The sequence below is a fragment of the Petromyzon marinus genome, chromosome 29 (genome assembly GCF_048934315.1).
Source record: "Petromyzon marinus isolate PM22_M1 ecotype Great Lakes invasive population chromosome 29, UKy_Petmar_22M1.pri1.0, whole genome shotgun sequence".
NCBI classification, from domain to species: Eukaryota; Metazoa; Chordata; class Hyperoartia; order Petromyzontiformes; family Petromyzontidae; genus Petromyzon; species Petromyzon marinus.
In genome coordinates, this window is record NC_133695.1 from 8,078,919 (window position 1) to 8,101,306 (window position 22,388).

Genomic DNA, 22,388 nt, shown 5'->3' on the forward strand with positions numbered 1-22,388 from the left:
TGCCCCTCCAGGTGTCCACCACCTCTGGCCCTCCACGTGCCCCTACCTCTCTGCCCTTTGACGTGCCCCACCCCCTCTGCACCTCCACGTTGCCCCACCACCTCCGCTCCTCCACGTGATCCACCTCTTTGCCCCTCCAGGTGTCCCACCACCTCTGCCCCTCCACGATGCCCCACCACCTCCGCACCTCCGCGCCGCAGGCCACGTGCTTCGTGTTTACTTCCTGCCCGGCGCACGGAAGCCGCGGGGGCGGTGTCCCGGCGAGCCGCGCGCGGGCCGTGTTGTGATGACGTCACTCGGCAAACACAAAAGCCGAGACGGGAGCGAGAGGAGGCTGCGAGACGCCGAGAGACCCCCGGGGCCGCGATCCGCACCAGCCGGGCCCAGCCGTGCCGAGTCAACAACGGCTCCTGCGAGCTGAATCGAACCCGAACCGTTGCTCGTTCAAAAACCCGAACCGTGCCGATCGAGCCCCGCGGTTCTCGCTGCCGACACGGATCGGGGTGATCGCGTCGCGGGCTCTCTGATCGGCGGCGGCGGCGGCGGGTTGTCTCGGTGAGCGGCGCGGGCGGCGAGAGAAGCTCGGGGTGGGGGGTGGGTACCCAGGTAACCCGGGGGGTACCCAGGTAACCCAGGGGGTACCTAGGTAACCCAGGGGGTTGTGGAAAGGCAGCGAGGGGGACCCTGAGGGGGGTGGCCCGGGTGAGGCCGCGATGCAAGCGAACGGCGCGCCCGACGCGGCGCCGCTGCAGAACGGCGAGGCCGGCGGGGGAGGCCTCATCGCGAATGGACTGCCCAAGGAGGAGGCGACGACCAAGAAGAAGCGGCCCTCGCTGTCCCAGACGGAGCAGGACGTGGTGCGCGTCATCGGCCAGTACCTCCACGGCCTGGGCCTCAGGTGAGGGGCACGGTGGTGCACGCACCCCCTCGGGGCTCGTGATTTTACGACTCGCCCAGACACGTCGTTACCTCACCACGAACACCACGAGCTACTCACCACGAGCTACTCACCACTGACACGTCGTTACCTCACAACGAACACCACGAGCTACTCACCACTGACACGTCGTTACCTCACCACGAACACCACGAGCTACTCACCACGAACACCACGACCTACTCACCACGAACACCACGAGCTACTCACCACGAACACCACGAGCTACTCACCCTGACACGTCGTTACCTCACCACGAACACCACGAGCTACTCACCACTGACACGTCGTTACCTCACCACGAACACCACGAGCTACTCACCACGAGCTACTCACCACGAACACCACGAGCTACTCACCACTGACACGTCGTTACCTCACAACGAACACCACGAGCTACTCACCACGAACACCACGAGCTACTCACCACGAACACCACGAGCTACTCACCACGAGCTACTCACCACTGACACGTCGTTACCTCACCACGAACACCACGAGCTACTCACCACGAACACCACGACCTACTCACCACTGACACGTCGTTACCTCACCACGAACCCACGAGCTACTCACCACGAACACCACGAGCTACTCACCACTGACACGTCGTTACCTCACCACGAATACCACGAGCTACTCACCACTGACACGTCGTTACCTCACCACGAACACCACGAGCTACTCACCACGAACACCACGAGCTACTCACCACTGACACGTCGTTACCTCACCACGAACACCACGAGCTGCTCACCACTGACACGTCGTTACCTCACCACGAACACCACGAGCTACTCACCACGAACACCACGAGCTACTCACCCTGACACGTCGTTACCTCACCACGAATACCACGAGCTACTCACCACGAACACCACGAGCTACTCACCACTGACACGTCGTTACCTCACCACGAACACCACGAGCTACTCACCACGAACACCACGAGCTACTCACCACGAACACCACGAGCTACTCACCCTGACACGTCGTTACCTCACCACGAACACCACGACCTCACCACTGACACGTCGTTACCTCACCACGAACACCACGAGCTACTCACCACTGACACGTCGTTACCTCGCCACGAGCTACTCACCACTGACACGTCGTTACCTCACCACGAGCTACTCACCACTGACACGTCGTTACCTCACCACGAACACCACGAGCTACTCACCACGAACACCACGACCTACTCACCACTGACACGTCGTTACCTCACCACGAACACCACGAGCTACTCACCACGAACACCACGACCTACTCACCACTGACACGTCGTTACCTCACCACGAGCTACTCACCACTGACACGTCGTTACCTCACCACGAACCCCACGACCCGAGGACCTCACTACTCACCCCGGGACCATACTACTCGCCATACTACTCACCACCATGGTCGCCGTGTACCCGCAACCCCGCCGCCATTCACCCCGATACCTGGGGACCTCGCCACTCACCCCGCCACCTCAAAACTCACCCTTGTTTATAATCGTGAGTGAAGTAGACGGGGGAGGGGAGGTGTAAGGTCTCATGAGGCACGGGCTCAGGGTACAGGTGAGGGTACAGGTGAGGGTACAGGTGAGGGTCGCGAGAATAACAGCCCAGCATAGGCCTTGTAGTGAGTAAGTAAGAAGGGTGAGGGACGGAATGAGACTGAGAGTAGTACGGTCATTGTGTCGGTGAGGGTGGTGATGAAAGTCGTGGCGAGGAATGATGCTAATTTGACGGTCATGGTGAGGGGCCTCGGTGAGAGTGTGTCGTAGTTGAGGGGTGTAGGATCGTGGTTAGGTGGAGGATGATGCGTGTGTGTCATGGTGAGTCCGAGTGTCATGGTGAGGGCCGTGGCGAGTGTGATGCTGAGGGACGTAGTGGAGGGTGAAGGTCGTGGTGAGTGAGGGTCGTGGTGAGGGCATTAACGTCCTTTATTAAACCAGCAGATTAAACACATGCCTATTGAGACACATGATACATGACCTCTTTTGCAAGGGCTTCATGGGTTACACAAAGCCACTCAAAATGCAACAGAATATTTTAAAACATTTAAAATGTATCAAATCTAGACTATACAGTATTGAACAATAATTTAACACAAATTCGAATATAAACAAGTAAATAAGACGGGTTGCACTTTACTGGGTGATTGTTCTGGTGTGGGCGAATGTAATGATTGTTTGGAGGTTATGAGGATGGCGTTGTAGTGAGTGTGAAGAGGTTGTTGAGGGTCGTGGAGGTGAGGGTGAGTGACGTGGTAAGTCTGTTATGTTGAGGTTTGTGGTAAGTGAGGATCCTGATGAGTGTCACGGTAAGGGTGAGTGTTAGGGTCATTGTGGTGTGAGGATCCTGATGAGTGTCACGGTGAGGGTGAGTGTGAGAGTCATTGTGACGTGATGAATGAGTGTCGTGATGAGGGGGAGTATCATGGTGTGAGGGTCATTGTGTGCTTTGAGGTAAGTGTAAGTGTTATGGTGAGGGTGAGTGTCGGTGGTGAGGATCATTGTGAGGTGGTGAGTGTCGTGATGAGGGTGAGTATCGTGGTGGGATGAGTGTGAGGGTCACTGTGAGTGTTAGTGGTGAGTTGGTTTAGGGCTCTCAGCTGTAAACAGCCCACCACGTCACGTGCGCGAGTCTAATTAAAGGCCGTGGGGACGTATCATCATCATCACTACCACCATCACCACCACACAGCAATCCGCGTTTCACTCGCCTTGTGCCAGACTCCAACCCTATCATACACACCGTGGGACCTGGGTTGCAGTCACGGCTGAGATGACGATGGATGGTGAGGAAGATGTTGATTTTTGTGCTGGTGATCTTTCTGTTTGCGTCTCTGATAGCGCTGGTGATTATATAACAGTGACGTGTGCATTAAGTGCGTGACAACAACAGCAGCAGCATTATAAGAGTCATTCATCACCAAGTGGCAGTGAACTCACCAAAGCCTGGTACAAGGCACTGGTACCAGGCTAGGTGCGCTCTCAGCCTCAGGCCCCCGGGCGCCATGACATGTGATGGGCCGTGTATACACATTAGTCTGCTCCTTCGCGGGCAGTCAGTTATTAACGTTGTGCATACGTACATCCGAGTGAAAACACTTTGTGGGTGGAGTTTTACGTTCGTGTAAACACTGTTTGTCTAAACCGGGCGTGGGGAGCGGTAGTGTATTGCTTAGCGTGCTGCGCTGTGTACCTGGCGTCCCGAGTTCGATTCCCGCTTACGGCTAACACCAATGACGATTATCTAAACCGGTCCTGGGCCTCCCCTAGGTCGACTCAGTCTCGAATGAGTACCTGGTGCAGTGTTTAAACATCGCCACTTGGAAGACAAAGCCGGCCGAGCGTGGTGCTGGCCACCCACCCCTTCATGTGCCCCTTGGCGGCCTTCATAGGTGTTCACGAACAGCACTTGCCCTACAGTCTGTTTAGGCTATAGGAGGGATTTTTTTAAAATCTTTGTTAACACTGGGTACAAGGACATGTGTGTATATATACAGCCCCTCTTGTCATTCCACTGGTGGATGAGGACCTCGTTTGGGTCGTGTTGACCATACTTCACTGTGTTGGTCAGCGTGGATAGGTGAAGGCGGAGATCACAATTGGCTTGTGGCACTGCCCACTGCAGTCCACAATGCAGACCCACAGCAGCCTATAACACCTGCTTTATGCACGGACGGTTGTCCATTGATCCATACACTATCCAGGCCGAACCCCAATAAGTTCCCGAGATCTAACGAGATCAGGGGAATTGGTCATAGGCACGGACGTTGTTTATAAGGACATCTTTGTCTAAGCTCGGTGGAAAACGGGCAAATGAATGTTGGCCCTGTGAGTGTCAGCAGAGCTGATCCTTTCCTCAGCTCTGTACACTCATTGCCCAGGCTGGGATTAAAGCTCCCCTGATGTGGGTCCGTGGCGCCGGGTTCCTGGGTTCTCCACAAGCTCCCAAAGCATGTAGTAGTGCCGCACCAGTTGTGGGGGTAGTTCAGTTTTTAAATCGCTGGTTGATGGAAAACAACCCGGTTCAGGCAACATGAGACACAGTTCCTTTGGCAAGGGTGCCTAGCAAGCTGGTGTACACCGATGTGTGGCTCTCCATGTGGTTGTTTATCGCGGTTGATGAACACAGGCCCAAGGGCCCAAAATGTCAAGTAGCCAGCAACAACAGCCGCCACCATAATCTGGACAAATAAAACCCATCTTGGGTCTGGTTTCTACTCCTTGTGCGAGATATTTCGAGTGAAGTCATAAGAACCTGGAAAAAGGGATGATCTGTGTGTTTGTGTATATGCCTTTGTACTGCGTGTAGTTTCGCGTGTCTGTGTGTACTTGAGAGTACGATTGTGTGTGTGTTCCTGTGTGTACACTTTATTTTACCTTTGTGTGTGTCAGTGACGTGCGGCGAGGTCAATGGCTGGGGAGGCACTGGCTCATGTTAAAGCCAGATTCACACACTGAGGGAGGCGTGGCCTCACTGTGTGGGGGGCGTGGCCTCGCTGAGGGGCGTGGCCTCGCTGAGGGGGCGTGGCCTCGCTGAGGGGGTGTGTTAGACACGTCCCCCTCAGGTGAGGCAGATGTGATAGCTGCCTCCCCTGAGACGTTTTCATTGCAGTTTCATGACGACACCAGCGAGCCTAAATATATTTATACACATACGTGAAATAAGTTACTTGGAGTATGGAAGGCGAGGACATGAAATGAAGGGGTCTACAAACATTACATTGGTGACATACTGAGATAGTAACAGGCACGCGCTTATTGCCCGCGCTCCATCCAGTTACTGAGGGGGTTGCGCAATCAGAGGGGAGGCTGAGCTCGTCGCTGCCTCACCTCTCGTCTCTTCCTGTATTTGCAGCGGAGCTCCGCAAATTTAGCAATTTTGACTATAAAAATGATTGGATTCGTACAGAAATTCCATTTATAAATCAGTGGAAAAATCTTTATGTTTATTTTATTTGATTATTTTTGTTCGTAACAGCTATTTTCATTGGAGTATGACAGGTGAGGCTTTGCCTCCCCTGCCTCCCCTGACCGCACGCCCCTGCTGTGTGTGTACCTTTGTGGACATCTGGGAGTAAAGTTGTACACCTATGTTTGCATGTATGTGTGTAGCTGTATTATCTATGTACACCTGTGTGTATGTATCTTTGTATTCCTGTGTGGCGCCGTGGTAAGCACACTGTGCTAAGACGCTAAGAACCAGGTCGCCTATGTTTAAATCCTAGCCACAGTTAACATCCGTGGTGAGTGATAGAAGAATCCATCCTGTGCGTCCCCTAGGTTGACTCATAATTAAATGAGTAACGAGTGTTGTGTGTAAACATCAGCATAAAGGTGGCCATTGCGTTGGCCACACCACCGCCACATGCACAGTACCGACCTTCATAGGTGCTCACTAACAGCACTTGCGCCAACAGCCTGTGTCGACTATATTGGGGAGTTTCGTATTTGTACCACAACCTGTGTGTGTGGTTCTGTGCTGTTTTAACACCTATATCTATCTGTGTGTCTGTGTGTTGCAGCATGACGCAAATGGGTGGCAATTTCCCCATCATGAGCAGCTATGGGTCAATCTACCTGCCCTCTGTAAATTATGTCTTTCGCCTTTGACTGTCCCCCTCCCTCCCCCTTTGGTGTCAGTGGCTGCATCACCACCCACCTAGATTCCAGGTGCTGCCCCTGGGGTCCGGGTAACAAAGCTGAACCCCAGGATGGAGGGTGGAGAGTTGGGTCATTGAGGCTGTTGCGTCTATGACGTCCAAGTCTCCGAGCCGCCTCCGTAATCAGGCCGATTGAGCCCCACCTCGAGTCTGGTTTCCACTCATTGTGTGATCCGGGCAGAGAGTGTGTGGGGGAGCCACATACGGGGGTCATAGACGTGAGATTGACAAAACTAATTAATTTATTGACAATCGTGCACCACGGCTGAATGGAAGCTGGATACCCTGGGGCAAATGGGGATATAAAGCCAAACAGGTTCGAGTCGGGGTCAGGATGTGATGGGGCAGGATAGTCTCTGGGGCGTGGGGGACGCCAAGGACTTTGGTGAGTGCAATGTGGGTGAGATATGTGAGACTGCTATTGCCGTGGGTGTCGTTCGAGTTCACATCTCAAGTTTATTTTGTTTAACCAAGTGATAACTTACGAGACCAGGATAAGTATAATTTGCAAGAGTGATGTGGGTCACCAAATTCGTGGGTGTCATGGTGGTGAGTGTGAGTGCAGTGATGAGGAGTGAGGGTGATGAGTATGGAGTGTGGAAATTGTGAGTGTGGTGAGAGTGGTGTTGTAGTGAGTGAAGTTAGAGTGCAAGTATAGAACGTATATACTTACACACTTCTTCAGGAATGTCCTGTATTTGGATGTTTTACTAACACCAATTATGTGACATGTGTTTAGTTACGTGAAGAAACCATAAACGCTGGAGAAAACCCATACAAAACTTAATCCACACACAAAAAAGTCAAGAAAAAGATCCCCCATATATATTTAATAGACTGTTGGGGCAAGTGCTGTTAGTGAGCACCGATAAAGGCCAGCACAGCACACGAGAGGGTGGGTGGCCAACACTGCGCCCGGCTGCCTTTATCTCCCTGGTGGCGATGTTGACTACACACACACTGCACAACAGGGGGAAAAAACACAAACTCCACACAGGAAGGTGCTAACGTCATAAATTGAACCCCGGTCCATCTTGCTGTGAGACACAAGTGTTACAGCTGCACCACCCTCTCACCCAGTTTGCAGTGTGGCGGGCGAGTTAGGTGAGCGGGTGAGTTAGCCTCCAATCTGTTGTGTTTCCAGCCAAACCGTGGATCTGCTCATGCAGGAGGCCGGGTGCCGGCTGGAGCACCCGACCGCCGCACGCTTTCGCAGCCACGTGATGGACGGTGACTGGGAGAAGGTGACGCACACACGGAACGTACAGTACACACACGGCACGCACAGCACACACATACCCGTGTATACAAAGACAAAGATCCCCCGTGTAACCTGGACAGGCTGTTGCAGCTGTTAGTGAGCACCTAATGAAGGCCGGCACGATGATGGGATGTGGCCAGAACTACGCCGAGCTCCTTTGTCTCCCCAGTGCTGATGTTTACACCACTACACTAGATGCCCAAATACAGTACACACTAACACACATGGGCGCTCACACACGTGCCCGTGTGTGATAACCGTGGTAGCCTTTCGCCACCCTGTCCTTGCTGAGCGCTCGAGTTATGAACGAGCTGCTTGTTGGTTTTGATGGAGACTTCCTGTGCCGTGCCACGGGTCGAGGCGGGTGGAGCAGCAAAAGGGATATGCCGCGAGTGAGTGGAGCTCTGTGAAACGCAGGCACCGTGAAATGGCTGCGTGAGTTTCTAAAGGAATTTTCTGCGACCCTCAATGTGGCTCTCGAGCTCGGTTACTGGTCTGGCTCGATTACCGATGCCCAGCTGCAGCAGCCCTTGCGGCTGTTTATTGTTTTTCATCGTTCTAGTAACGGAGGGAGAGTGTTTGTTTTATATTTTCGTGCTGTTGCTGTAGGCGAGTGGCTGAGACATCTGTGGGCTAAATTTAGCCTCAATAAACCAGTCGTGACCCCAGCCCAGCCTTGTGCTCACTACCCCTCTCCCGCCCAGCCGACGTATAAATGTTCCCGGCAGTGCCAAGGCTGTTTTCATTTAATATATATTTTTTAATCGTAGCTGTGAGCTTGTCTCAAGATTCTGAGTTTATTTCCACTTGCCCTCGACTGTGAGACACAGGAGCGTCACTCGTGTGGAAAGGGTTTCTCAACTCTAGCCAAATCTACAATCAGAGACGCTTCCAGTTGGACACCAGACACTGGTCAGGCATCAATTGGAAGCCACAGGTTCCTCCCGGAGTTTCCGTTGGGAATCTGGATGCAGGACTCTGGAAATTTACCCCTTTGGCTTCTTGCAAATGGTACTCGGCTCTCACCTCACACAGACCCCGGGGTGCCAGCATATATCCCGCCTCTTATTATTATTCCCCTCGTTTACCCAAGAACGTCTCGCTGAGTCTCGAGCCTATTTCATGACTTCGTGCGCGGTGTACTGCATCATCTAATTGTGCGGCTTGGAAAGGTTACCGTATTGTCACGAGTTGAATACGCCCAAGGACCACGCATTTTGGAGGGCACTTGAGAATCTGTGCATGATGTTTCCTCCTTGCTGCTCCTGCTGTTGTCTGTTTGTACTGTAGGCAGAAGCCGACCTCAATGAGCTGAAATCTCTCGTCCGGTCTGCGCGGGGGATGCTGGTGAGTAGCTGAACTGCACCACTCGCCTGCATACTAACCTGTGAGCACACGTGTGTTCACTTGTGTTCACTTCTGTGTGACGTGCAGTTCCGTGCATGATGCGGTGCGAGGTATGGTGCATTGTATGGTATGGTGTGGTGCAGTGCGGAGTGTGGTAAATGGTGTGGTGCCACCTAATGTATGGTGCCGGTGCAGCGCATGCGCTTCCTGCTGCTGGAACAGAAGTACCTGGAGCGGCTGGAGGACGGTGCCGTGCTCGAGGCTCTGCAGGTGCTCAGGCACGAGCTCACACCGCTCAAGTACAACACGGAGCGCATCCACGCGCTCAGCGGGTACGCAACACGCACTGCACCGCACTACCTGTCACGTGCTGCACCGTATGTGCGCCGCACACTTGGTGGGTGTACACCGCACCACACGCGTTGCACTGTGAACCACCCCATGTGCCGTACAACACTGCACTGCATACTGCAATTAACTGCGTACCATACACACCGTACAACACTGCACTGCATACTGCAATTAACTGCAATTAACTGCGTACCACACACACCACACCAAGCAACACACACATCGCAGAAACTGCAGCACACACCACACCACCCAAAAAGCGGCTCCAGGTGCCGCAAGTCTCCACACGGCACCCCGCACACTCCCTGGCAACACCGTGCCAATGCACACACCGGTCCACTGTACACCACACTCTGCCCCTACCATCCCACACCCTGCCCGGCGATAGCTCTGCAGAGTGGCACGCACCTCGCGAGTTTCTCCCCACTCTAGTTAAGGCTTCTCCACAGAGCGCTTGCCCAGCAGTCATTCGTTGATTGTGTTCACTGGGCAACTCGTGTGTGAGATTATATACGCAGAGCACTGCAGTCATTTGCAGCCACATTGGGGGGCTGGGAGGAGAGCGTTGCTACGGTGTGGTGTCGCTCACTTTGACGGCACCACACTATGTGGGATGACACAGGGACGTGGACCCCTCACCCTTCCTTGTGGCCGCCCCCCCGTGATTCCAGGATTTCAGGGCCGATGGTGAAGGTGATAATGGCCCAATGGGCTCTGCCGAGGCCTTGTGGCCTGGACCCTTTGGTTGCCCTGATTGTGTGCGACCTCCTTGCCCACCTGACCCCATTGCCCACCTGACCCTGACCTCTGTCCTGCAATGAGCGAATGTACACTGGCTCTATGTGTCGTGTGAATGTGGAGGGAGACGCGCGGGTGGCAGCTCGGTCATTAACCCAGACCAATTACTTGGGCTGCGGTTTGACCTGCGGACCATCCTGTTCAACAGGAAAATGCAGTCTCGCCCCCCTCCCCGCACACCCGCCCAGCCATTCCCTCCCTCCCTCCACAACTACCTCCCCTAACCCTCCCAGCCCCTCCTCGCGTTCGGATGGAGCCGTTTGTCTCTGTTTCCTTGGTTAATATTTATTCGCTCGTCCTTATTTATTCATTTCATTCCCTTGCCCCTTTCTCTGTCTCTGCATAACAAATAGCGACCTCCCCTCGCCGCCAGTGGCGGTGGCGGCGCGTGCCAGGGAATTTAGATTCCTTCTGCTTTGCCTGTGCGGATTATTTTTTAGTTTTTATTCTCGGCTGGGTTTTGAGTTTTCATCGAGACTGAAACAGTCTGTGCATGCGTGGTCTAACCAGGGTTCAAAAGGGTGAGACGTTGATAAGTTGCTCGTTGCAGGGGGCCCAGGGCAGCAGCTGCTGCATGGTTAGCTGAGAGCTCCACTCACAACCAGGAGTAAAACCTCTACAGTGTCTCCTGAACAAATCCAGTTCCACTCAATAAAATTGTGACTGAGGTGGAGCGGTGGCACTGTGGTTAGAGCACTGCACTATAAACCCAGCGACTCAAGTTACATTCCTGGCCATGCTTTGGATATCACTCGGTGGCGAGTGATACCCGAACTTCCACCACTGCTAATGTCGCCTTCATCCAGCAGTGGGGTGACATTATGGATGGGAATATTATACAGAACATTTTGTAACACTGTTGGCTGTCGTGCACAAGCAAAAAAACACTCAACACATTCGGCGATTACAAATCGCCCTGAGGAGGGAATATTGAACAATAGGTGACGTTTTGGGCAATTGTTCTGCTTCAAAGCAGAATTGACGATAGTTGTTAGATGGTGATTATGAGCACACGGCCCCGGTGCATGCTGGGACCTAGCTGAGAGGGCGACCCGCAGGTGGCTCCCCTGCCCGGCTCTTTGTGCATGGTGAGCGTCAGCACAGCCGCAGAGGCTCATCCATCAAATCCGAACTAGAAAATTGTTATTCATTCTTGAATCAAATCATGGGCATTCATCGAATCACTGCCAATGCAAATCGATAGGTTCGTAATAAATAGGTGTTTGAATTCTTCTGCCAAAGCGATTGCAAGAGGCGGTGCTGCCCTTATCAATGTGGCCCTTAGAATCTCAGGCAATACTTGAAGCAGCGCCCTTCCACTCCGGCCACGGTCGTGGAATCACGGCACTGCTGCTGCCGCACGCAAGCGCCAAGAGCCAGGGGCCAGCACCACAGATGGCGAGGTCGGAATGACGACCGCTCACGGCGCCATCTGCCACGTGCCGCTGGCACTGTTCACTTTGCCATGGGCTCCGTCAGTGATCTCACAAAGCGTCGACCCACGCTGACTTCATTGGTGCAACGCCGTGAGGGTGCATGGGCGTTTGTGGGCGTTTGTGACGACAGGTTGGTATGCGTGATGATGCGCATTGCCGCCAGGTAGCATCTCCATCCCATGGTGCCGCTTCCGCTGGCAATTGGAGTTGTGGCGCTACACGCTTGTGGTTCCACCAGACTCCAGCTGATGGAGCTGGCGTGGGGGTGCTGAAGCAGCCGGCGTCGGCCCAATTAATTTCCTGGCTGAGTTTTATTTGCACCGTCTGATTGCACTACTGATTAATGGCCTCATCAGTGAAGCAACAGTGGAGCTTCAACCTTCACGACAGCGCGCAGTGGTCTTATCCACGCTTGGCTTGTCGAGCCGTGCTCCCCTGTGCTTGTGATTGTTGCTCTTTGCTTGGGGTGTGCGTGCGTGATTGTGTGTGTTTTGTTAATCCTGTATATATTTGTCAGTGTTTATATTCTCATTGTTTTCCTATTTGAGCACGTGTAGGTGTGTGCAGGTGTATGCGCGAGTCTGTGTGTGACACATGTGTATTTTGGTCAAGCTGTATGTGTATGTATGCGTGCATTAATCCCTATGTGTTGGCTGTGTTCACACGCGCGTGTTTTCTGCGTCCGTATTTTCCAAATGTGTCCCAGTGTTGTTACGTGTGTGTTCATGTAAATGTGTGCCCACGCATGTTTGCTCGTGTGTCCATGTGTGAAGCGGTAGTGTAGTGGCTAGCGCAATGTTCTACGACCAGAGTTTAATTCCCGCTCAAGTCCAATAACAGTGTCTAAAATTTGAACCGGTTATGGGCCTGCCCTAGGTGGACTCAGCCTTAAACAAATACCTGGTGCAGACCAAGGCTGCGGTCATGCTGTTAGCCACCCACCCCCCTGTGTGCCATGTCGGCTTGAATAGGTGCTCGCTAATGGCACTTGGCCCAACAGTCTATTAAAGGCTACTTGGGGGATGTTTGTGTGCGTGCGGGCAGGTATATGATGTGCAGCGATGCAGCGGGGCTGCGCGAGAAGGCGGCGTGGGAAGGGAAGGGCTCCGCCTCTCGCTCCAAACTCCTGGAGAAGCTGCAGAGTGAGACCGCGACCCACAACCGTGCGTTTCACTCGCGAGTAGAACTGGACTCTCATCCCACTCTCCCTCTCAAATGCTAGGCTCTCATCACATGGTCTGAGCGATTGACTCTTGTATTGATTATTGATTTGATTATTTGTCCAATCGGATAACTTTAAAATATTTTTGAAAAAAAATTATCCCCTCTGTTCCTGCGTGTGACACTGGACGGCAGGTGATGGGCGGGGCTTGATGACGTAATCGGCAACAACTCCCGCATTGTGTCACGTTGTCTGTGGCCCGTTGGGGGGGGGGGGTGGGGGTTTCCCACCTTCAGGAGGCAGGATGTGGGGGGTGGTCACCGTTTGGAAGGGGGCCCGAGTAATTGACTGCAAGAAAAACGTAGTCTGTTACAATGTCTAGTCGAGTCAGAATCAGAATCTTTATTTTGACTGGAAGAATCCGACAAGCCATGAAGCTCTTTTTTCACAGATGTCCAGTAGGGGCCAGTCAGAAAGTTACAACAGCAAAAAATACAAAAACCGATTGGAGTGCAAAGTATAGGAAAGCCAAGCAAGTCACTAAATATAAATAAATAAAGTTTATAAGTATCAATTGCACAAGTACATCAATTCCTGCCAATTTTTTTTACACCAAATTCAATCTTGGGCAAGGCAGCAATACAACAACAAAAACAGTCCCAGACCACACCAAGACAACACACAGTCCCTAAATAAAATTGCACTTCAACATTGAACTATCGGCCTCACCAATAATCGCACCGCCTCGACACGGCGTAGGTCTGAAGAATACAGCCACGTACACTCAGAAACATCAGGCGTACGCAACTGTGCACACAAAGGTGTACGCACAGGTACGCTTGCAGAAATGCTCACGTCCCCAGGCAACATACGGGCACGCACCCACAAACCCACGTCACCTTTTCCCAAGTGACCTAACGAGAAAGGGATCTGAAAATAAAAAATGGAGATAGATGTGTTTAAAAACGCATAGAGACGAAACAAAGATAAAATATCCCATGTAGCCTACACAGGTTGTAAGAGCAGGTGCCGTCAGTGTGCTCTGGCTTGCCGGGCACCGCTGCGAATGAGACAGTGAGTCACATTGCTACAATCGGGTTATATTCCATTTCTCGGTGAAATAAAAGTAAATTACTACCGGCCTGACACCCAAGGGAGGTGGAGGAAAATGTTTAGCGAGCGCGACGGTGCTAACTGCGTCTCTCCCCGTGTGCGTGCTGCCCCCTGTTGGTGTCGCTAGCGTACCTGCCGCCGTCCGTGATGCTGCCCCCGCACCGGCTGCAGACACTGCTGCGCCAGGCGGTAGAGCTGCAGCGCGACCGCTGCGTCTACCACAACACACGGCACGAGCCCTCGCTTGACAGCGTCTCCCTCTACTCCGACCACTCCTGCAGCCGGTAGCGCCGCATGGCACCCACCCCTCCTCCGCCTTCCCCACTATTAACCCCCCACCCGTGATGGTATACGAGAGTGCCTGAGCGAGTGCAGGCTTCAATGGTGGTACTCGTGGCGGTGAGTGAGTGAGTGGGCATCTACGCTCTTAAGCTTCGCGTGTTGTCGTGCGTCCTCGTGCCGTGTGCTTGTACGTACTCCTGCCCAAATACTTCCATTGAGGGCTCACAGCCTGGCCCTCTCCATCCCGTGTGACCCCATGTGAGCATAGGAAGCAGTTCCCATGCTACACGCGGCAGATCCTCACCGAGCACTGCAACGAGGTCTGGTTCTGCAAATTCTCAAACGACGGTAGCAAACTCGCGACGGGCTCCAAGGACTCCACCGTCATCCTGTGGGACGTGGACATGGTCAGAGCACCGCACACCACACTGCACTTCCTTGCACAGCACACATCCCAACACACCATCTTGCACCACACTTCATACCGCACTGCGCGACACCCTCTACCACTATTAACTGCACTACACACGACCCTGCACTGTACTGCCTGCCACCCTGCACCACCCTGCCTGCCACCCTTCACCACACTGCCTGCCACCCTGCACCACACTGCACCGTCACGCACACCACGCTGCACCATAGGAGGCGGCAGTGTTGACTTTAGCGTGTGATGGATGTGTTACGTGCATCACGCTGCACGTGCTTTGCACTACATGTCATGTGATGCGCATGGTGTGATGCATGGCAGGAGAGCCAGCAGCTCAAGGTGGCGCGCACACTGGAGGGACACACGTATGGAGTCTCCTACCTCGCCTGGAGCCCCGACGATGCGCACCTCATCGCCTGCGGGCCCGATGACTGCTCCGAGCTCTGGCTGTGGAACGTGCAGGTGTGCGTACACAGCCATGCCCGTCTCTCGGCCTGTTGCTGAGCACAGACCCAAAGCGTCAGGTAGCCAGCAACAAATATGGACTATCAGAGAAGTATTAGATAATGGTGAACGCATTTATCAAGTAATCACGCAAGATTATTATAGGAGCTTGGGAGAAGATGGTGATGACAGTGAATTCCACAGAAGAGCAATGAGAGGGAATAAGCTGAAGTATAAGTGTTGTAATCTGCAGTGTGGAGAGTGAATGAATGAGTGAGTGAGTTGTGACCTTCAGTGTGGGTGGGACGAAACAGTGTCTGGCAGACCGAGTCCTCAACATGGGAGGGAATGGAATCAATGACAAGTTCACAGGAACGGTAACCATTGTAGTAGCAATAGAAGAGTGAAAAGGAGACGACTGACCACCGGTAAGCAGAGTTACTGGAGTGAATCGGTGAGTTCTGGATCATTCATCAATAACCCACTCTGCTTTATGTTGAATTCTAAAATGATTTGATTCGTGTTTACTAACGTGTGTGGACTGACGGAGTTGCTGCTGCTGTTGAATTCCCCTGCAGACCGGGGAACTCAAGGTGAAGATGTCACAGTCGCACGAGGATAGCCTGACCTGCGCCGCCTGGAACCCTGACGGCAAGCGCTTCGTCACAGGCGGCCAGCGCGGGCAGTTCTACCAGTGTGTGAGTACTACGGGCAGTTCTATCAGTGTCTTGAGTACTGCGGGAAGTTCTACCGGTGTGTGTGATTACTCCGGGAGCCAGCAGCACCACACGGTGAGCAGCACAACCAAGCATGCAGCCTAGCACACGGTGCCCATCGCAGTACATCGCTCGTCAAACCGTGGTGGCATGCTGTGTGTGCGTGTGTGCAGGACCTAGAGGGGAACGTGCTAGACTCTTGGGAGGGCGTGCGTGTACAGTGCCTGTGCTGCGTTGGTGATGGCAAGACGGTGCTGGCGTCTGACACACACCAGCGTATTCGCGGTTACAACTTCGAGGAGCTCACGGACCGCAACATGTAAGCATCTCGCGCTTGCTCACTTGCTCAAGTAATCACATGCTTATCTGCTCACTGGCACGCTCGCTCGGTCACACTCGCTCACACCCTCGCTCCAACATTTTACACAATAAGAATTTTGTTTTATTTATGGTGCCAATGTAACTGAAATCTCCACTGAGCCTGAATCCCATGGTAGCAACGCCCTGCAGAGTAGCGTCTTCTCGGACAGTGGTTGCCGCCCAGTGCTGCGCGGGACCATGGGAAGTGCTCCGCAGAGTTGCTACCGACACCAGGTGCAATGATGACGACAAGTAGTTTCAACTTCCCTTGAGCTTGCTGCTCCGTGACATTCACCTCGAGGGTTGGCAGTGGTTGGAGGGGTCCAGAGAGGTTGCGAACCACTGCTCTAGACGAAGATCCTGTGGAAAGAAGGCTCTGTAGGAGATGGCTCCGTAGGGAAAGGCCCTGTGGAAGGAAGGCCCTATAAGGGAAGGCCCTGTGGAAGGAAGGCCCTGTAGGGAAAGGCCCTGTGCAAGGATGGCCACGCAGTAACCCTGCCCCTCCCTCTTCTAGTGTCCAGGAGGACCACCCCATAATGGCCTTCACCGTGTCCAGGAACGGGAGGCTCGCGTTGCTCAATGTGGCCACTCAGGTGAGTCTCCCACTCAGGTGATCCGCTCACTCAGGTGAGTCACTCGCTCAGTCTCTCGCACAAGGCCTTGCTGCTCAGAAAAACTGATAACGCTGGAGAGAAGCGCGGGGGAGGGGAGGGGGCGGGGCATGTTAGTTGTTCGTGGGTGGATGAGATCACAAGGTACCTGTATGGGTGTAGTGCTAGTGTCATGGTAATCACTCTGTGCTATGAACCCGGCGACCCAAGTTTGATTCCCGCTTATGGCCAACACCAGTAACGAATATCTGAACCGGTCCTGTGCCTCCCCTAGGTCCACTTGGTTTCAATGAGTACCTGGTGTGGTGTGTAAACATTGCCACTAGAGAGACAAAGCGGCCGGGTGTGGTGCTGGCCACCCATGCTGGCCTTCATAGGTGCTCGCAAACAGCACTTTCTGTATCATTCTGCGTACTGTAGCCTACCGCTCAAACACCACATTATAACGGATATGTTCTGCGTTGCGGAAGAACACGCGCTCCGTCTTGTCTCCGTCTTGTCTCCCAAGCGGCCCATCGCGGGTCCCAGGTCACGCAGTGTTCCCAGCCTCTAGTGAGGCTGTGTAGTTCAGCCGCACAAAATGTTCTTCCTGTAATGTACAGTATTGTACACTACATTATTTTATTTATTCTATACATATTCCGTGCAAGTTATATTTAACACTCGAAAATATTGATTATTTTACATTCAAAATACTTCGTGATTAATTTTTGGGTTGATGTAGGGTTAACATAAAAAAAGGTGGTGTCAGGAACAAAACCTGAGTTTTTCCCATTTGGCTTAGAGTTTACGGATCACCAATTTGCGGATTGTGGCGGGCATGGTCTGTGTGTGGAGACAAAGGTAAACCGGGCATGGATTTGACCACATCCCCACCCTTTTTGGTGTGCCGTACCGGATTTAATAGGTGCTCGCTAACAGCACTTTGGTGTGTGGTTGGGGCGAGCAGGGCGTCCACCTCTGGGACCTGCAGGACCGCGTGTTGGTGCGGAAGTACCAGGGAGCCACCCAGGGTTTCTACACAATCCACTCGGCCTTCGGGGGCCTGCACGAGGACTTCATTGCCAGTGGCAGTGAAGGTTCGATCACACCCGCGCACACTCGCACACAAACATTCAAGGATATGACCTCATAGAAGTAAATACATACGGACACATGCGTGCGCATATACAGATACACACCTGCTCTAGCAGCATACACGCCTAGATACACGTGCTCGCGCACGCATACACTCGTGTACACGCTCATGCAGACACACGTACTCATTCGCACACACACAAATGTACATGCTCGTACATTCACAAGTGTGCGTACGTGTGCACATGTGGACCCGAGTTCGATTCCTACTCATGACAAAAGGCGGTGGTGAATATATGACCCAGCCCTGGGCCTCCCCTAGGTCGACTCGGCCATAAATGAGTATCTGGGGTGTGGTGTGTAAACATAAACATTTGGGAGACGTGCTGTTGGTTGGCCACTCACCCACTTAGTGTGCCATGCCAGCCTGCATAGGTGGTCGCTAACAGCCCTTGCCCATGTCTCTTGTCCCCGCAGACCACAAGGTGTACGTATGGCACAAGCGCGGGGAGCTGCCTATTGCGGTGCTGGCCGGGCACAGCCACACGGTGAACTGCGTGAGCTGGAACCCGCGCCTACCCGCCATGCTGGCCAGCGCCTCGGACGATGGCACCGTGCGCATCTGGGGCCCTGCGCCGCCCACCCAGCCTGCCGGAGAGCGGCCGCCCGGCGAGCACGCGGCCCACGACGAGAGCGACTCCCACGGTGATGTTCACCGCCCCTCACATCACCACGCTCCTCACCTGTCACCCCTCAACCGAGACAAGCCACGGTGCCGCGTTTGTCGTAACGTGATCCGATAGTGAACCACGATAGTCTGTGTTCCTTCCATGGAGGATGATGAGTAAAACTACACAGGCTCTCTCTCCTGAATCCGTCTCGACATTGGCATCGAGCTCCTGAACCACATCGAGCTCCTGAACATATTGCTGCCATCATGCGCAGGGATAAAATAGTTCCTCCTCAACCATGGCCCCTCATTGTCATCCTCACCGATTACCTGGAACAGCCTGCCTGGCCATACCGCTGCATTGAGCATGAAATCAATTGGAGTGCAACGTCGAGACACTTATAAATTTTTTTGTGAACAATTACTCATGCGTTTAACCCTGACACAGACGAGACAACACATTCTCATTTTGTTTATTTTGTATTTATTTATATTGCTTCTCGCAGTAATTGGTGTTTTTGTTGTTGTGGTGATTCTGAATTTGTGCGCACTTGGTCGACATGTTTGAATAATTTTGCGTGCGCTTTGAGATGTCATGACAGGTGAAGATAGATTACAACCCTTTACCAGTCGCCATTCACCTGTGACCCCTCACTGCACCTCCGATTTTCACGGTTGGCTAAATACGATGTGAAATAAGTTAATCATAATACATACATCACCACCCCTCCCCACCACGCCCCGACTTCTACCCCTGCTGTTTGAGCAGTCGCAGCATTTTCCTCAATCCTCAAACCATTCCTCGTTTGTGATTTTCAGATGAAGGCAGCAACATGGACAGTTAGCTAAAGGAGAGCACTGCCATGGGGTGGGGACAAGTGAGAGAAGGGAGGGATGTAGGAAGGGATGGAGAGAGGGAGGAGGGAGGGATGGATGGACAGAGGAGGAGGGAGAGAAAGAGATGGAGAATGCGGGGAGGCGGGGGAGGATGGAGGAGGAGAAGGAGTTTGCACACGGTGATGGCGTCCGGGCGGGGGGCTACCTCTGCACCCCGGCCCCGCACGCCCGGATGCGTCAACTCATGTCAAGCGGTGGCAGCAGCAGCAGCAGCGTTTGGGTTGGGCGGGGGAGGCGGGGGCAGACTGCGTGGGAGGGAGCGGCACCATCGATCTCCCCCCAGCCCCGTCGCACTCTGCCGGTCACATCCGACGTCGCCACCGCCTGGATTGGTGATTCCTCGCGCAGCCCGGCGGGGTCTCTGGGTCTCCACCGCTCACCTAACCTTGCAGCAACCACGCGGAGGAGGAGCTGTCACAGGCTACGCAGAGCCATCTGGAGCAATGTGGCGCCACATGGAGCCATGTGGAGTTGTCTCGCCCGCGCACGGAGGCTTTGGCCGCATGGGGGAAGTCGCTGGCGCTGTAACGCAGTGGCGCCCACGGCTGTTGAAGTCACGGAGTTGAGGGGGGTAAGGGGGGGGCGTGCACGAGAGGCGTGTGTTACTGTAGTCGGTCTATTGTAGTCGCCTGCTGTTCCCTTCTAGCCAGTATTGTGGTGGTGTGGTTGTGTGTTGACGATGATTTACACGTGTAGCGGAGGGCAGCGATGTTTTCCTTCTTGTGAGGGGTCACGGTGTAGTGGGGCGTCACGTTGGGGGAGAGACAGGGATCGGGGGGTCGTGGCAGCTGCTCTTTGTCTCGGGACTGGTGAGAGCGGGTGAAGCCGACGTCTGTGCTGGGGCCTCGGTGCGCTGCCATGTGCCCCCGCGAGCTAGCAGGAGCTGCCGTGTGGCGCAAATCCTGGACACGGCACTCGTTCGGTTAATGTGTCAGATCGGTCCCCTACAACCGCACTTGTGCAGCCCCGTCAGGTGGGACAAGCCACTCTGCTGCTGGACAGTGCTTGTCCAGCAGCTACAGGTGTTCCTTGTGAGACAGGTACTGCTGTGCTGGTGAGAAAGGCACAGCTGTCGCCATGAGACATGGGCATTCTTGGGTCATCGAGACGAGTCCTTGGCATTGTGGCTGGCTTGGGTACACATTCTCGGCTCTCGCTCTTGACTCTGTCCTTTTGGGTTTGGCCTTGGCCCAGGATTCTGGTCAAAATAACCTGGCCTGGACTCTGGCCTCAACCCAGAGGCTCCGGCTTCGACCAGCCTAGACACTGGCCTAGACACTGGCCTAGACACTTGCCTAGACACTTGCCTAGACACTTGCCTAGACACTTGCCTAGACACTTGCCTAGACACTGGCCTCAGCCTAAAATGTTTCCAGTCAATGCCTCGGCCTATTCTTGGGGTATTCGGCCTTGTGTCTAAGACTGAAGAAAAGGGCATTGATCCTCGTGAGACAGCTCACCGGGAGGCAGGTACGGCTGTATGAGTGAGACAGTACGGCTGTACTGGTGAGGCTCACTGTGTGGCGGGTCCGGCCATGCTGGTGAGGTGGGGATGCCTGTTGCCTGGGGCCTGGGCCGATCTTTTGGGGTTGAGTGTTGGAACCGTCCGTTGGCCTCATTGCCGAGTCTTGAGAGGGGGCGCGATTTTTGTAGATGGCGAGGCAGAAGAATGGGGGGGGGGGGTCATGCACCCTGGCCCCCCCCTACGCCCCCGCCCCGGCGCAGTCCTATGCATGGGGTCTGTGCCACGAAACCAACCGCAGCTTGCGCAGGCTGCCTCCGCAAGCTCGCGCAAACTCTTAACGACATAAATCTCAATGAAATCACATTTTCTACTAATTTCCCTTATGCGGCGTGATTCAGGTATTATGTTTTTATAAGTGTCCGCTGTTTGTGACTATCAATGTTTTAAACTCGTTTGACTCATTCAGGTCGCTGGTTGTCATGGTTTTTTGGTGCTGCAATAGAGTTTTTTCTAAAAGTTAAAGCTTAATAATCTGTGCGTAGCAGAAGTTATCGATTTGCGTTGTTTATTATTATTATTTGTGTTTCCTCCTGGAATTTGTAGCTCTCTTAGAAGACGATCAAATAAAATGAGACGCAAACTGTGTGTGGCGCGCGGCTGCCTCGCAGGTGGGCACCGCGGTCTCCATTGGCGCCCGTGGGGGCCATGTGTGCTCCACGTGGAGTTTGTGACGCGTGCGGCCCCCCCCACCCCCTCCCCCCAGCTCTGCTTGGACTTATGTCTTGGCTTGTGACCGAGTTCGTGTTCCTGTTTCTCTGGTGAACCTCGGTTATTGTTGTTACAGCGTTTATATTGTATGGGCTCGTGTCCCAGTGTTTGTTCTTGTGTACCTCTGTGTCACTGTGTTTGTATCTTTTAAGTATATGTGTTTATCTCTGTGTGTTCGTGTCTGTCGCTGGGTTTGTCTTTGTGTGCTAGCACCTCCCCACGTATCCCTGGAGAGGCCCCAGCTCCAGAGGGGATGCCTTCCTCCCTCGTTACTCGGCCCTAGAGACCCCGCTCATGTGACAACACCAGTTTACGAAAACGAGATGACCACGCGCACGGTATAACCACGCACGGAATTGCAGCGTGATAACCACACATGTCACTCCGCTGCTGGATGAGGACCTGCCCACACCGTGCGTGTAACAGGGTTTTTTTTTTTACTGGTGAGTAGGGGATGTTAAAGACGGTGAGCACAAACTTACAACTCGACAATGTTGCTGCACCGCGCTCTGCTTTCAACCCCCGCACCAGAGCCGCCAGGCGGCGCTGAGGCGTCCACCACGTCCGTTGTCCACCATGGGTAGAAAGCTTGGCACAAA

At 53.7% G+C, this 22,388-nt stretch overlaps 1 protein-coding gene across 3 annotated transcripts; it reads left to right on the forward strand.

The window, feature by feature from the left end:
• The first annotated feature begins 273 nt into the window (after positions 1-273).
• LOC116947211 (WD repeat-containing protein 26-like) lies at positions 274-21,661 on the forward strand. Of its 3 annotated transcripts, none has more exons than XM_032962715.2 (14): positions 274-898; positions 7,749-7,848; positions 9,156-9,212; positions 9,408-9,544; positions 12,842-12,960; positions 14,200-14,356; positions 14,623-14,761; positions 15,103-15,243; positions 15,804-15,923; positions 16,115-16,260; positions 16,816-16,894; positions 17,862-17,991; positions 18,467-18,694; positions 19,479-21,661. In XM_032962715.2, exons 1-14 carry the CDS (start codon positions 714-716, stop codon positions 19,502-19,504), a joined length of 1,764 nt encoding a protein of 587 aa, XP_032818606.1. In that variant the 5' UTR covers positions 274-713; the 3' UTR covers positions 19,505-21,661. The 3 variants fall into 3 exon arrangements, with proteins under 3 accessions (XP_032818606.1, XP_032818607.1, XP_075926492.1); XM_032962716.2 differs by having other exon boundaries at positions 275-898; positions 12,842-12,939; XM_076070377.1 differs by lacking the exons at positions 274-898; positions 7,749-7,848 and adding an exon at positions 7,889-8,876.
• Positions 21,662-22,388: the final 727 nt, after the last annotated feature.

Coding starts and splice junctions, on each gene's coding strand:
- LOC116947211 (XM_032962715.2), top strand. CDS start 714: ATGCAAGCGAACGGCGCGCCCGACGCGGCGCCGCTGCAGAACGGCGAG. Junction 9,545..12,841: donor CGCATCCACGCGCTCAGCGG/GTACGCAACACG, acceptor GCGTGCGGGCAG/GTATATGATGTGCAGCGATG. Junction 16,261..16,815: donor GAGCTCACGGACCGCAACAT/GTAAGCATCTCG, acceptor TCCCTCTTCTAG/TGTCCAGGAGGACCACCCCA.